Here is a 16,887-nt window from a genome sequence, read left to right as displayed (position 1 = left end):
CTACAGAAAAGCAATTGACCACAGAATATGAACGCAACGCGTTTAATTGTACGTTAAGCAATTTCCACCCATAGAAAACCAAGAAAAAGCTTAATGAGGCTTAAATGGACCAATAGTTATAAAACAAAAAAACAAAAAAACAAACAAAAAAAACACAATACATTTTCTACACAAAATATGAAACACTCACCACTGACTTAATTTGACGAGCATAGCGCTTGTACTTCACATCATCGGGGTTGTTGAGACTGATATCAAAAGGTTCATCTAATGTCATTGACATTTTAACTGTAAACAAGACTAAACAAGACAAAAAAGTGCATTTATTTATCTTTTTCTGTCACTTTTTCCATTCACCCACCGCCTTTATGACCATCAGCAGGATAAAGTAATGGTGGTGGATTCAAAAACACATGAGCAAAGAACCAAGCATCTCTGTATACCTCTGGCCTGGTATGGATAAAATCAATTGATTATTAGCATCTCTGTTCATGTGTTTTTGTATTCACTGTCATTATTTTGCCCTGTTGATGTTCAAAAATATGGCGAATGAACGAAAAAAGTCACATGAATGAAACAGATTAATACAATTGTTGTATAAATAGCTTTATGGAACAATTAACAAAATTACAGTAATAATAATAATATCATTTCAAATATTAGTTTTTTTTCCAGGCAGTCTCATTTTGCTGTACATACCTTCTGGTGCTGTCATCAGTTTAGAATAATTCAGCAAAATAAAACAAACAAAAAATAATTATAACCCTCATATTACATATTTTCTATGATTTTCTAAATTCACATAAAAAATATAACAGCATGCTCATAAAGTAGAGTGAGAAGCTACACACACACACACACACACACAAAACACACACAGACACACACACACACACACACACACACTGTAACGGTCACCAGCTTTAGTGCCCTTGAGAGCCACCAGAGGGCACTCCACATAAGACTATTATCACTCACAAACTACATTTCCCATAACTCACTGCCCGGACTCATCATCACTTATCACTGATCACATTCACCTGTACCTCATTCACTGATTGCATTCACCTGTGTCTCATCATCCTGTTAGTCTCAGTCTATTTATACCATGTTCATTCATTCACTCACCGTGAAGTCTTGTTTAAGTGTTACACTGCATTTCTGAGCATTCTCCTGGTTTTCTTGTTTCTTGGTTTTGGATATCTTGCCCTGTTCCCTGGATTACTCTCTTGCCTCTGGTCCCTGGATTACTCTCTTGCCTCTGGTCCCTGCCTGTTTTGTTTGTTTGTTTTGACTGCCTGTCTGTGTATGACCCTTGCCTGTACATTGGATTACGCCTCTGGATTGCCCCATGCAATAAAGCTGCATTTGGATCCTCTACCCTTGTGTCTCAGAGCAGTTCATAACAGAAGACTTCTCTGCACCCAGATCCAGCAGCTATGACCTCCAGGAATCCAGCAGTACGGATCTCGCCTGATCTTCCCAGCATGAGCCGGGAGTTCGCTGGACAGATCGCGGCCTTGGCCCTGGATAGCCTCGATCTGTTCCAGTACACCTGGGAGTTTGTTCCTCTCGCTGCCTCTTGCTCTCTGGGTGACGAGGCAATTAAGTTGTGTTACCGGCTAGGGGCTAAGGAGGTCGACCCGAGGGAGCTCCCCGATCTCTCCGGTCTAGATTGGAGAGAGGCACTCTCCAGATGTCTGGAGAGCTTCTTTCCGTGGCATGCCATGTCACCATCTGCACTTCACGCCAGTCCAGCCGAGCCTGCAATTCACGCCAGTCCAGCCGAGCCCGCACTTCATGGCAGATCTGCCGAAGCCAAGGCAGTATGCGTCATGCCCGCCGCCCCTGAGACTGAGAGCGCCATGCCCGCCGCGCCTGAGACAGCAAGCGACATGCCCGCCAAGCTAGAGCCTTCACCGCTGGTCCCGTCCAGCACAGAGCCCTCTTCACCGCTGGTCCCATCCAGCACAGAGCCCTCTTCACCGCTGGTCCCGTCCAGCACAGAGCCCTCTTCGAGAATGGTCCTGCCCAGCTCAGAGCCCTCTTCGCCGCTGGTTCCGTCCAGTTCAGAGCCCTCTTCGCCGCTGGTCCTACCCAGCTCAAAGCCCTCGCCGCTGCTGGTCCCATCAAGCTCAGAGCGCGCTGATCCTGATCCAGAGACTGTTCACGTCACTTCTGCCGACCCAGAGACTGAGCTTCACGTCACTTCTGCCGACCCAGAGACTGAGCTTCACGTCACTTCTGCCGACCCAGAGACTGAGCTTCACAGCCTGCTCCGCCCTGGTCGCCTGCACTGCCTGCTCCGCCCTGGTCGCCTGCACTGCCTGCTCCGCCCTGGTCGCCTGCACTGCCTGCTCCGCCCTGGTCGCCTGCACTGCCTGCTCCGTCCTGGCCTCCCGTATTACCGCAGTCTCAAGGTCCTCTTCCGCTCCACGGACCTGGCCCTCCATCCCGCCCCCGGATCCGCCTCCGGGCCACCTCCCACCTGGACAGTTTTGGAGCGTCTGGAAGCCGCTCTTTGGGGAGGGGCTATGTAACGGTCACCAGCTGGAGTGCCCTTGAGAGCCACCAGAGGGCACTCGACATAAGACTATTATCACTCACAAACTACATTTCCCATAACTCACTGCCCGGACTCATCATCACTGATCACATTCACCTGTACCTCATTCACTAATTGCATTCACCTGTGTCTCATCATCCTGTTAGTCTCAGTCTATTTATACCATGTTCATTCACTCACCGCAAAGTCTTGTTTAAGTGTTACACTGCATTTCTGAGCATTCTCCTGGTTTTCTTGTTTCTTGTCTCTTGGTTTTGGATATCTTGCCCTGTTCCCTGGATTACTCTCTTGCCTCTGGTCCCTGCCTGTTTTGTTTGTTTGGTGTTTTGTTTTGACTGCCTGTCTGTGTATGACCCTTGCCTGTACATTGGATTACGCCTCTGGATTGCCCCATACAATAAAGCTGCGTTTGGATCCTCTACCTTCGTGTCTCGGAGCAGTTCATAACACACACACAGTCTTGGTTGTGTCTACAATTTGTTTTCCTGAACAGATAAAAATTACATTAATTTTGTCATTCTTCTTTTCAGAACATACCTGTGGCTGGGATCGTAGTTATAGAAGTTGTAGTTGTAATGGGTGCTGTAGTTGTAGTAGTTGTGGTAGGGATCGTAGTTATGGAAGTTGTAGTTGTAGTGGGTGCTGTAGTTGTAGTAGTTGAGGTAGGGATCGTAGTTATAGAAGTTGTAGTGCGTGCTGTAGTTGAAGTAGGGTTTGTAGTTAAATTAATAATGCATTAATCATTTCTCTTTATTTTACACAAAATAAAATAGAAAATACATAATTGTACAATGTAATTTATTTCTTGAAAATATGACACCAACAATCAAATTTTACAAATTATAGAGCTAAAGGTGCACTAAGGAATTAAATGTTTATCTTTGGCTCCCTAGATTTTGTCTTCCTAAACAACAAATACTTGATTAGGGAGCATGTGAAACATAATAACAACAATAATAATTATTATCATTATTATTTTATTTTATTTTTAGATTACAATACTAACATTTATTGTTATCTTAATTTCTTTGCTTTCGAATGTTAAACCATTGAGCTTTTATTTTGGCGGAAAACCGCAGGGAGACCTTAACCTTGTTTTGGTTGACAATAGATTTATAAAAGACTCTCGTTATGAATTTGGGAAGCACGTTGTGTTCCCAAATGTAAATTATAAGCGACTCAAACTCACAGCACTTGCAGAGTAGCATTTACTGTTAATCAAAACTGAAAATGAACACAATGCTGTTACAGTGCTCTGAAACATGCATTGCATCAGATTTATAAAATTTCATCACAACCACTGCGATTTGATGAACGCACTGAGCCATATCACATTATTACAATCATGTATTGTCAAAATTCTTTAAAAAAAGTTACTAACCAACTGGCGAGTTACAGTTTCAAGTAAATTTTACGTGCATTTGGCGATATAAACCTTGGGTAAAATGCTAAGGGTGTCCAGCAGATGCCGCCGTGAGCTCATTCAGCGCTGTCAGACTCAGAAGCTGTTTAAGGCCATTTCGCAATTTCAATCATCTTACAGGGATCAGCCCTCCCTCTCTCGCAACCAACCAACCACCGGATTTATGCAGTTCACAAGGGTGAATTGCACGGTTAAAATATTAACCATGGCTAGAGTAAACAAATATTAATATTAAACGTACCTGTACATGTGTTATTGATGCTGATGGTGAGATTTGAGTTTGTTACAGTGAATCCATCCAAACATGAGCAATTGTAACTTCCTATTTCATTTGTACAGTTGGAATCTGGACCACATACAGACGGACTGAACTGACATTCATCTATATCTAGAGTGGAAAAAACAAAACAAATTTATTGTATAACACACAGATATAAAACATGAAAGACATCTGTATTCTATACAAGGTTAACAAGAACTGAGAAAGAATTGTAAAATAATTCTGGCTTCTGTATGTCTAAAACACTTGCATAACTCCAGCGTGATGAAAATAATAACATGCACTGAGATGAAAATAATTATTGGGGAAACGTGGGAACTGTGAGTGTTTTTGTGAATCTTCACACAACACTCCTCCACAATAAAACAGTAATTAGTTTTAAGCAACATCTCAGATTTTGTTTTAGAATACATAGACATTGATGATAAATGACTCTTGCGCCCGATGCAAATCTAAAATGGGTTGGTCTGAAGTAGCTACATTACTCATAAGTGTGGTTTGGGCGTAACGTGAAATAAACCAATCAGAGCGACATCTCACATTCCCTTTAAGAGCAGGTGCGTTTGTTCCATGGCGGATTGCTATTATAATGGCGGATTTGCCAGGCGTACGCCAGGAGCGGTTCACAGCCGAGGAGACTGACATTCTCGTCAGGGCCGTAAAAGACAGAGGAGTGACATTGTATGGGGATGGGAGAAACACACCCAAATTAGCTTCGGTTAAACAGGTGTATAATAATTTGGGTAAATGTGTAAGCTAGATTTATGGCTATTTTTTCACACCTTCATGGACACAACAATGATTTCCCTCGTGTGTTAATATTTTTCCTTGTAATAATGTATGTTTTTTTAAAAATGAGAACTGCTGCATCTGTGTGTAGATGAGATAAGCAAAGTGTATGCGTTGTGCACATGCTACATTGATTATGGCCAAGCATGCGCCCTTAAAATAGCATATGAATAACATGCGCAACGCACCATTGACTTTAGACTAGGTTTTTCCTGGTCAGTGGCGGAATTGTTTTCTAAACCTGCAAAATAGCACCAGGGAACGTTTGCGCCGGAACACGCCTCCTCTTTGCGCTGAACTGCCCCCGGGAGCGCATGTTCATTTCCTAATTTCCCGACGTGCATCTGTGGAGGGAAAAGTCCGCTGTGCGTGGGTGCAAAATAGGAATGATACATGCGTTGATGTACAAAGTCAATTGCGCTGGGTGCAAGATAGGGCCCAATAAGAGTGTATGCATAAGTCTCAAAGCTTGTCTACTCTTTTGCTACACACTCAAAAGTATGTACTTTTTCTTCACAAACAAGTACATACTTTTAGGGCGTAGTATAAGTAGGTGAATTGGGTTGATGTTATTTTGTTACTGCTGTTTGGCGAGTTTTATGTTTCTGTTCATGTTCAAGTTAAATCAAGTTCAAGTCATTGTTTATTTTGTTCAAGTTTTGTTAATAAAAGATGCAGATGGGTTCTCAATTCAACTCGCCTTCAGTGGATTTCCGTGACAATGGAATACAAAGATCTGAAAATCGAATTTACCTCTACATGTGTTATTGATGCTGATGGTGAGACTTGAGTTTGTTGCAGTGAATCCATCTAAACATGAGCAATTGTAACTTCCTATTTCATTTGTACAGTTGGAATCTGGACCACATACAGATGGAATGACCAGACATTCATTTATATCTAGAGGGGAAAATAATTTAAATTTGTATTAATACATACAATTATAAACACACAAAACATGAAAGACAAATGGTATCTCACAACATAATACATTAACATAATAACTATACAAGAAGAATACAGATTGAGAAAGTATATCAACATTTACAAACGACTACAAAATTAAGATTTTGAAAAGCAGCATGTATAACAGAAACAAACTAACAATTATACACCTCCCAAAACTCATTTTCTTTATCATGAATTTGTAATATAAGCTTTTTCCTGTCAATATACCTCTGCATGTGTTATTGCTGTTTATAGGGAGGTTTGGGTCTGTTACATTATATCCACTCTTGCACGAGCAATTGTGACTCCCAACAGTGTTGTTGCAGATTGAGTTTGAACCACAGACCTCTGATCTCTCAAAACATTCATCCACATCTTTAGGATAATAAAGTTATGGTAAAAAGAACAGTTTGGATAAGTTTAAAATCATTGTAACAACAAAATGCTTCACTTGCAAAATGCAAAGTAAAAATTATACAGGTAAACTCTAGACAATTATGCAAGGTTATAATAAACTCAAATCTGAACACAAAACAACAACAACAACATTTTTAAAACTAAGATTTCTTTGTGCTTCTTTAAACAAGACCTCCACAATAGAACAGATACAGTAAGTTAAGCAACATCTCAGATTTTGTTTTTAAATAAATACATATTGGTGATGTTACTGTAAAAACTTTATTTGGATTTTTTGTGTGTGTTATAAGCCAATGCTTATTTTCTGTTATAAATTTGCACTAAGAGTTTTTTTTCTGTCATTCATACCTCTGCATCTGTAATTGCTGTTTATATGGAGGTTTGGGTCTGTTACATTATATCCACTCTTGCATGAGCAATTGTAACCAAAGTAAAAATCACATGGATAAACTCTAACTAATTATTCAAGGTTACAGTAAACAAATCTGAATATAAAAATGTACCTCTACATGTATTATTGATGCTGATGGTGAGATTTGAGTTTGTTGCAGTGAATCCATCTAAACATGAGCAATTGTAACTTCCTATTTCATTTGTACAGTTGGAATCTGGACCACATACAGAAGGACTGAATACACATTCATCTATATCTAGAGGGGGAAATAATTTAAATTTGTTTTAATAAATACAAATATAAACACATAAAACTTGAAAGACAAATGATATCACATCTTTAGTAAAAGAAAGTTATGGAAAAAAGAACAGTTTGGGTCACTCATTCACACCTGAATGTCAACATTATTATCAAATAATCAAAGTTTAACCTGATAAAAAATATTATATTTAATTTGCAATAACAAATGAGGATTTTTATGATGATCCGTTTGGCTTTTAACTTTTAAATGCACCATTATTATGCATTAACATAAGAAGAGTGTACGCATGAAAGACCAACGACTGCAGATTAACGTGCTTCTACATTTGTCTCCGATATGGTAGGGAATTAAATTAAATGTGGAGGATTTTAACTGTGACAACATGACTGACAGGCCAGTTTACAGTGACAGGATACAACAGAGAGCAACCATTAAAAGACACAATTGTATGACGTGATAGTAAGTCTCAAAGCTTGTCTACTCTTTTGCTACACACTCAAAAGTATGTACTTTTTCTTCACAAACAAGTACATACTTTTAAGGCATAGTATAAGTAGGCGAAATGGGTTGATGTTATTTTGTTACTGCTGTTTGGTGAGTTTTATGTTTCTGTTCATGTTCAAGTTAAATCAAGTTCAAGTCATCGTTTATTTTGTTAAAGTTTTGTTAATAAAAGATGCAGATGGGTTCTCAATTCAACTCGCCTTCAGTGGATTTCCGTGACAATGGAATACAAAGATCTGAAAATTGAATTTACCTCTACATGTGTTATTGATGCTGATGGAAAGACTTGAATTTGTTGCAGTGAATCCATCCACACATGAGCAATTGTAACCTCCAATAACATTTGTACAGTTGGAATATGGACCACATACAGATAGACTGTCCAGACATTCATTTATATCTATGAAAAAAAAACATTAACGTGACAATTGAAAACGTACTTGGTTCTCTCTAGAAGAGGGAACGAGTACTGCGTAATATCTTACGCTAGGGGAAAATCTCTTTTCCGCGAGATATTGAAGCCAAAAATTATCCTTAATTTTGAAATAATGTAAAACGCGTTGCGGCAGCATGCAGACATAGGCAAGACGGCTTGCGCGCCTAATGGCTGCCCTGCGGCAACTGCAGCAGCCTATCGAGAGAGGCCCTTCGTGACGTCAGACCCAATGAGGGCGCTTTGCGCCCACTGCGTCACATCCCGCCAAAACGTGCGTGGCTTGGTCCTATAAATACAGCTCGACAGGCTGATAGAATCTGGTTTTTCATTGCTGAAGCGAACCAGAGCGTGTTGCAGGCACGGCAAAGATACGCAGTACTCGTTCCCTCTTCTAGAGAGAACCGAGGTTACATTAGTAACCGAGTACATTCTCTTACGAGAGGTCTCTCGTACTGCGTAATATCTTACGCTAGGGGAACACAGTGTAAAACGCTGTGCGTGCTGAGATCCAAAACCAAAGTCCCAAGGGCAGGTGCCCGGGGCTCATATAGTGCATGATCACCAGGGACTCGCAGAGAGTCAGGGAAAGGGGGGCTAGAACAGCATCATTCCCATAATAAGTAGCAAATTATATCAATAGTGTTCCACACATTCAGGGCGAAAACTCGGCCTGGACTGATGAATATTGTGGGTCTTACACACTGCCCATAGAGTTATTTAATCGATCAGCGAGCGACGCTCAAGCAGTTTCAGTATTCTGAGCCGATAGCATCAGGGCAGATAATACTGATTTATTAGACCGAAAGCACCTTAGCCTGCAAGGCGGGAACCTATAGGTTATAAAACCTTATAAATGTAAACGGGGATGTCCAGCCTGTCGCCATACAGATATCTTGCAAGGCAATCCCACTAGACCAAGCCCACGACGAGGCCATGCCTCTTGTGGAGTGCGCTCTGACACCCAACGGGCACTGCCGGCCCTAAGAAATGTAAGCTAGCGCTATAGCATCAACTATCCACCTGGATAGACTTTGTGTCGACGCAGCTAGTCCCTTAGAACGTCCGCTGAACGAAACAAAGAGCTGCTCCGTCTGTCTGAAGACAGTCGAGCGAGACACATAAGCCCTTAATGCCCTGACCGGGCAAAGGAAGCCCGCGTCTTCCTCCTCATTAGAGACTGGCAGAGCCGACAGGGAAATCACCTGTGCCCTAAACGGTGTGTTAAGGGATTTAGGAACATACCCGTGCCTTGGTTTGAGTATGACTCTCGAGTCATTTGGCCCAAACTCCATACACGTCGCGCTCACTGAGAGCGCTTGCAAGTCCCCTACACGCTTTACCGAAGCGAGAGCCAGAAAAAACACTGTCTTGAAAGACAAATGTTTGATATTTATTGATTGGATTGGCTCGAATGGGGCACCTTTCATGGCTTCCAAAACCGTAGAAAGGTCCCACATGGGGACTGAGGGAGGTCTGGGAGGATTCAGCCTCTTAGCTCCTTTAAGGAAGTGGATAACCAGATCGTTCCTTCCAAGTGACTGGCCAAGCGCCGGTTTAGTAAACACTGCTATGGCCGCCACGTAAACCTTGAGCGTGGATGGGGTTCTGCCCTTATCCAGTAGCTCTTGCAGGAAGGAGAGAACCTCCGTCACCCCACCGTCTGAGGGTGATATGCCACGGGCTGTGCACCAGCTAGAGAACACAGACCACTTCGAGGAATAGAGCCGTCTAGCAGACGGAGCCCTAGCCTGCGTGATCGTGTTTAACACTCCCACCGGGAGGTTAGCGGGTACCCGTTGATGGCCCACGCATGTAGGGACCAAAGCTTTGGGCGAGGATGCCAGATCGAGCCCTTGGCCTGAGAGAGGAGGTCCCTCCTCACTGGTATCGGCCATGGGGCAGTGCTTGTCAGCTGCATCAGAACTGGGAACCAAGCCTGGTTTTTCCAGAACGGAGCCACAAGTAGCACTGAATCTCAAAAATCGCCTGTGACGTGACGCTATTTGTATTTGGAAATACGCGTCCTTCAGATCTATTGACATAAACCAGTCCCCTTGGCGAATTTGCGTGAGGATTTTCCTGGTTGTGAGCATTCTGAACTGGCGTTTCGAAAGCACTTTGTTCAGCTGTCTTAGATCTAGAATGGGTCTGAGACCCCCGTCTTTTTTCGGTACCAGAAAATATCTGCTGTATAGACCCCCTTCGCTCTGAGCTTGAGATAAAGGCTCTATGGCCCCTTTGCTCAACAGTTTCGCTATTTCGGCTCGAAGTAGATGTGCTACTTTCTTTTCTACCGTAGTTTCGATTCGCGCCGCGCAACGGCAGGGACATCGAGCGAACTGTAGCGAATAGCCTCTCTTTATAATGTTCAGCACCCATTCTGATACCCCGGGAAGCTTTGCCCATGCACTTGCATGAATAGCTAGGGGTTGAATGAGATCTGGGCTCTGGCCGCGAGGTGGTGGCGACTGGAGAGCACCGGTATGCTGTAACATAGACGCCGTGCTTGCAGCGTTCGAGGCGGGGGGTGCGCTGATCACAGCTGCGTATCTTTGCCGTGCCTGCAACACGCTCTGGTTCGCTTCAGCGATGAAAAACCAGATTCTATCAGCCTGTCGAGCTGTACTTATAGGACCAAGCCACGCCCGTTTTGGCGGGACGTGACGCAGTGGGTGCTCAGCTCTCTTATGGCGGCTTGCTGAGAGAGAGCGAGCGGGGCGAGCCCCGTGGGGCTTGTCATGTCTGTGAGTGAATGTGGGCGCGGGACAGCGGGCACATTTACACTGAAAACTCCGTCGACTAGAGCTGACTGTATGTGTGTTGGTTTTGTTTTTACAGAAACCGTGAGACATGCAGTGTGTAGTGTTTGTGGGCACTGTGTCGTGGGCACATTCACTACATTTAATGCACAATCAACATGAGTCGATTTTATGTGTGCGAGCCCTGTGTGGCGGGCTGTGCTTGTGTGTAGGAATGAGCACTGGGCCGTGGGCATTTTTACTACACTTATAACACCGTCGGCCATGGCCGGAATACCAGAAATTACACTCTTTATGAGATTCATCTGGGTCGCCATAAAAACGGCGTTTGTGTGCAGGCAAACGGGCTGTGGTACCAGCCTGTTTTCTGCAAAATACACTGGAACAGTCACATTTTCTGAAACTGAACGAGCGAGAAGTTTTGGTGGAAGTCTGACAGCAGCGGGACTCGAACACCGTTGTTTTCCTAGGCGGGCTAGGAAGACTTTGAGGCCTCAGGCTTTATCTCGACCTTAGGCCGGGGCCCACGCGGAGGGGGGCGGCGGCCGACAGAGCGAGAACGTGGTCTCGGGTCCCGGGCCTGTCGACGCTTCTGCGGAGCGGTGGCGGGCTGCAACTGTGGCTGGGAGCTTCGAGCAGACGGCTGTTTTGAGCGGCCTGTTGCGGAGCTGGAGCGCTTTGGCAGAAAATGTTTCATGGCCTGTGATGTTTTCTGCACCTCAGCGAATCTATCCGCAAAATCCTTGACGGTTGATCCAAAGAGGCCGGCAGAAGAGATGGGGGCGTCGAGGAACGCGGTGCGCTCTGAGTCCGACATCTCTGAGAGCATCAACCATAAATGTCTCTCCGCTACGGTGGGAGAGGCCATGCTCCGCCCTATGGCCTGTGCAGCGGACTTAGTGGCGCGAAGAGCCAGGTCCGTGGCGCTTCTTAAGTCCGGCACGCTGATCGCTCCCGGTCCTTCCTCATCCAGTTTACGGAGAAGGTCGGCCTGGAAGATGGCCATTGAGTGCAATGCAGATGCAGCCTGTCCAGCGGCGGTGTAAGCGCGGCTGTGCATGGCTGAGGTTGTGCGGCAAGCTTTAGATGGTAGCGCTATCTTAGCACGCCGTCCAGCGGAGGGCTGGCAAAGATGGGCCGCTATGGCTTCTTCCACAGGAGGAAGAGAATGGTAACCCCTGGCCTTAGCACCGTCCACCACGGAGAATGCTGCCGAGACAGATGTACGCATTCTGGCTGAGAAGAGGGCGTTCCAAGACTTCGCAACTTCTTCATGAAGCTCAGGAAGAAAGGACGCGGGTCTAGAAGACGGCGGAACGCGGCCCCCTTGCAGGAAAAATCCATCCAGCCGGTTGAGTGCGGGCTCCACGGGCGCCGACCACTCGAGGCCGAGGCTTGCTACGGCCTGCGTGAGCAGACGCATCAGCTCTGCTTCGATGCTGGCCCTTTTCCCAGACGGCTGGCGAGCAGAGGGGGCGAGATCCACAGAGCTCGACCAGTTCTCACTGCCCGACGCCAGGATAGAGAAGCTGTCATCTTCCACAGATGCGGCTTCCTCGTCATCATCCATGACAGAAGCGGCGGCAGACGGCGGCCGCTGTCCGGCGGTGAGAGACTCAGGCGAAGCAGGCAGTGAAGCTAGCGGGCGAACCGGCGAGCTTTCACAGGCTGGAGGAGGTTCCGGGACCCACTAAGTACGGCGCGGCACTGCAGCGGGCGGGGGAGCAGTCTCGGCGAAAGATGCCAGGCGAGTCCTCAGAGTCACCATTGGCATCAGCTCGCAGTGAGGGCAGCCGCCGTCAGCGAGCGCGAGAGCTGCATGTTCCTCACCCAGGCAGGAAACGCAGATGACATGGCGGTCCCCGTCGCTGAGTGGGGCTCGACACGAGCACAGAAGGTGCGAGGCATCTTGACAAAGACGCTCGGCTCTTTTAGAAAAGAGAGTGTGAGTCGCGGCGGTGAACACACACTTAGCAGAGAAAAGGATATAACACGCCGGACAGCGTAGCAGGAACGGCGACTGAAGGCGGCGAGTTGTCGGCCAGCGGCTTCAGATATAAACAGCTCGTCCCGCAGAAGGCTATATCAGACGGCGCGGCTTCTTCCTCTGGATCCAGCGATGCGAGCGCTTCGCTGAAGAGATGAAAAATCTGATTCTATCAGCCTGTCGAGCTGTATTTATAGGCCCAAGCCACGCCCGTTTTTTCGCGCCCTCATTTGATCTGACGTCACGAAGGGCCTCTCTCGATAGGCTGCTGCAGTTGCCGCAGGGCAGCCAATAGGCGCGCGAGCCGTCTTGCCTATGTCTGCATGCTGCCACAACGCGTTTTACATTATTTCAAAATTAAGGATAATTTTTGGCTTCAACATCTCACGGAAAAGAGATTTTCCCCAAGCGTAAGATATTACGCAGTACGAGAGACCTCTCGTAAGAGAACAGTTTTCTTTAACACAAACACAAAGACATGAAAAACATTTATCATCTCTTGGCATTCATCTGTCTATATAAAAGGAAAATATAAATCAAGAAGGCAGAACTTGGAATATTTAAAGCACAAAAGGCCAGAGCAAATGGAAACTTATCTCCCAAAGAATAAATGCTGGATACAAATTTTATTTAAGCACTAAACGAATAAGTCCAAACTGCATGTGCAAAAAAAAAATAAAAAAAAATAATAATAAATGATCACAGAAGTTTGAGTATATATAATTTTTTTTAGGAGAATGATTTTTTCCCCTAAAAAAAAAAAATATAAACAAACAATGATTATTGACATACTTGATAAAGACATATTTCAAATGATGTAGCAATCAAAATATGACATTGTTTTGAACAGTTTCCAATAAACAATACCTCGAAAACATGACAGAAAATATGACAAAGCAAACTTACCGATGCATGGGTTACTTTTGGTATTCACCTTATTCCCATCTGAGACGTTATATCCTTCCCAACAAAAGCATGAGAAGCTTCCATTGTAATTGTAACAGTGAGAGTTCGGCCCACACACTGATACTGAGTCAAGACATTCATAAATATCTGAAAAAATAATTGGTACAGGGAAAGGTTTCATGTGACGGAAGATTTAGGCACTGCAAATATTAGCTGTTCAGAGCTTCAGATGTCAACCATACCTCTGCATGGGTTATTGCTGTTTATAGGGAGGTTTGGGTCTGTTACATTATATCCACCCATGCACGAGCAATTGTGACTCCCAACAGTGTTGTTGCAGATTGAATTTGGACCGCAGACCTCTGATCTCTCAACACATTCATTCACATCTTTAGGAAAAGAAAAACGAGAAAAATAACTATTTGTGTCACTCATTCATATGTAAATATTAAATCATTCTTTGAGTTCCTATCTTAACAATCTAATGCCACATTTACAAAATTATCTCTAAAAATGAATCCCCAAAATGTTATGGTGTTGTATGATGCATAGGTGTTTCAAGTGGCTGTTACTATGTAGTGTATTTCAGCATGACTGAACACTGTATTGACCAATAAGAAGTCAAGACTAGAACTACCCGTTTAATACAGACAATTATTTGTAACATTTGTTTTTGGTTAAAGTTTATGTTTTCATGTCTTTTATCTTGTAATTCTCACTGTCATGCTTCCTGTTTGTCATGTGCATCCCTTGTCATTGTGTCAGGGTCTGATTGGTTGTTCTGGTCATGTGTCCTGTGTCCCCACTTGTTAATTTTTTTTTATTATTCTCAGGTGTTCCTTGTTAGTCATTAGACTCTCTGTATAAATAACCTGTTCTCATTGTTCCCTATCTAGCTTTGATGCTGTTTTGTTACTGCTCTTTGTCCAAGTCCATGTCATTGTTTATTTTGTTCAAGTTTTGTTAATAAAAGATGCACACGGGTTCTCAATTCAACTTACCTTTAGTGGACTTCTGTGACATTAGATCTGAAAATGGAATTTACCTCTACATGTGTTATTGATGCTGATAGAAAGACTTGGATTTGTTGCAGTGAATCCATCCACACATGAGCAATTGTAACCTCCAATAAAATTTGTACAGTTGGAACCTGGACCACATACAGATGGACTGTCCAGACATTCATTTATATCTATGGAGAAAAAAAATAATGTTATAATTGAAAACAGTTTTCTTTAACACAAACACATAAAGACACAAAAAACATTTATCATCTCATGGCATTCATATGTCTGTATAAAAGGAAATTATAAATTAAGAAGACAGAACTTGGAATATTTAAAGCACAAAATGCCAGAACAAATAGAAACTTATCTCCCAAAGAATAAATGCTGGATAAAAAGAGTATTTAAACCCTAAATGAATAAATTCAAACTGCATGTGCAAAAAAAAGAAAAAAAAGAAAGAAAAAAAAGTATAATTCACAAAGAGGAAAATAAGGAAAATTAAAAATATTTTTTTTCCTAAAAATATATATAAACAAACAATGATTATTGACATACTTGATAAAAGACATATTTGAAATTATGTAGCAATCTTAAGATTACATATTTTTGAGCAGTTTCCAATAAAAAATACCTCAAAAACCATGACAGAGAATATGACAGAGCAAACTAACCGAGGCATGGGTTACTTTTGGTAATCGCCTTATTCCCATCTGAGACGTTATATCCTTCCCAACAAAAGCATGAGAAGCTTCCATTGTAATTGTAACAGTGAGAGTTCGGCCCACACACTGATACTGAGTCAAGACATTCATAAATATCTGAAAAAATAATTGGTAAAGGGAAAGGTTTCATGTGACAAAAGATTTAGGCACTGCAAATATTAGCTGTTCAGAGCTTCAGCTGTCAATCATACCTCTGCATGGGTTATTGCTGTTTATAGGGAGGTTTGGGTCTGTTACATTATATCCACTCATGCATGAGCAATTGTAACTCCCAACAGTGTTGTTGCAGATTGAGTTTGGACCACAGACCTCTGATCTCTCAACACATTCATTCACATCTTTAGTCAAAGAAAATGTGAGAAAAATAACTATATGTGTCACTCATTCATATGTAAAGAATAAATCATTCCTTGAGTTCCTATCTTTTTAATCTAATGCAACATTTACAAAATTATCTCTAAAAATGAATCCTCAAAACATTATGGTGTTGTATGATGAACAGGTGTTTCAAGTAGCTGTCATAAAGTGGACTTCAGCATGAGAAGTCAAGAATAGAACTACCCATTTAATACAAACAGTTAGTTGTTACATTTGGTTTTGGTTCAAATTCTCACTGTCAGCTTCCTGTTTGCCATGCGCTTCCCTTGTCATTAGGCTTGTTCGACTTCATGCAGCTCTGCGCAGACCGATCGGTGGCTGACTTGAAGCAGTGCATGCCGGTTAGAAATCTTGTCCGACTTGAGACAGCGCCGACTCCACGTGATTGTGACGTATGCCATCAAAGTACCGCAAGAGCGATTCGAGAGCAGCCTGGATGACTCAGCCAGTGCAGCTTCTTAAGAGCGGCTGCACAAGCTCTGATGACGACACAGCTGTTTCACAATTGGCTGGATTCACGCATGACAACGGTCCTAATGGTTCACAAATCTGTTTTTTATAACAGCACTTTTCATGTAGTCGCGATGTTATATTGTCATGTTAATCAAAATAAAACTGATAAAAACGTAGACCAAACTTCATTGGTATTTAAATAGTATGCTTATGTTGAACTTTATTCTTGTACAAAGAGACGCTGAATGAAGCAGTACATAAAGTATTAAATAGAAAAGTATCTGAAACGTCTGTATTTTTGACAAATATTGCATTTATTTCACTTCAGCTGTCATAAAGTATGCAACCACAGCGTGACTGTCACTACGGGAAGCAGAAAGTGTCCTCCCCGCCTACACGCGCCAACTCTCGCCAATCGGTTACAGCAGCCGCAGCCGATGACGAATAAACCTATTGTGTCATGGTCTGAACATGGTTGTTCTAGTCATGTGTCCGGTGTTCTCATTAGTTCACTGTTTGATTGTTCTCAGGTGTTTATTGTTAGTCATTAGTCTCTCTGTATAAATAGCCCTCATGTTCCCATTGTTCCCTGTTTAGCTTTGATGTTTTGTTACTGCTGTTTGGTGAGTTTTATGTTTCTGTTCAAATTAAATCAA

At 43.1% G+C, this 16,887-nt stretch overlaps 1 protein-coding gene across 1 annotated transcript in view; it reads right to left on the bottom strand.

The window, feature by feature from the left end:
* The window catches only part of LOC308698235 (adhesion G protein-coupled receptor F5-like), a 40,248-nt gene extending 24,773 nt beyond the window's left edge, over positions 1-15,475 (bottom strand). Inside the window, exons 1-9 of the mRNA XM_081378151.1 lie at positions 15,350-15,475; positions 14,717-14,863; positions 13,914-14,060; positions 13,672-13,818; positions 7,837-7,983; positions 5,812-5,958; positions 4,231-4,377; positions 3,104-3,262; positions 191-300 (exon numbers count right to left, since the gene is read on the bottom strand). Of these exons, the coding sequence (XP_081234277.1) occupies positions 191-300; positions 3,104-3,262; positions 4,231-4,377; positions 5,812-5,958; positions 7,837-7,983; positions 13,672-13,818; positions 13,914-13,974 (918 nt within the window). The 5' untranslated portion in view covers positions 13,975-14,060; positions 14,717-14,863; positions 15,350-15,475. The remainder of the gene's footprint in view (positions 1-190; positions 301-3,103; positions 3,263-4,230; positions 4,378-5,811; positions 5,959-7,836; positions 7,984-13,671; positions 13,819-13,913; positions 14,061-14,716; positions 14,864-15,349) is intronic.
* Positions 15,476-16,887: the final 1,412 nt, after the last annotated feature.

This window comes from Scardinius erythrophthalmus (genome assembly GCF_964197995.2).
Source record: "Scardinius erythrophthalmus genome assembly, chromosome: 11".
NCBI classification, from domain to species: Eukaryota; Metazoa; Chordata; class Actinopteri; order Cypriniformes; family Leuciscidae; genus Scardinius; species Scardinius erythrophthalmus.
This window is presented reverse-complemented; position numbering and strand designations above follow the sequence as displayed.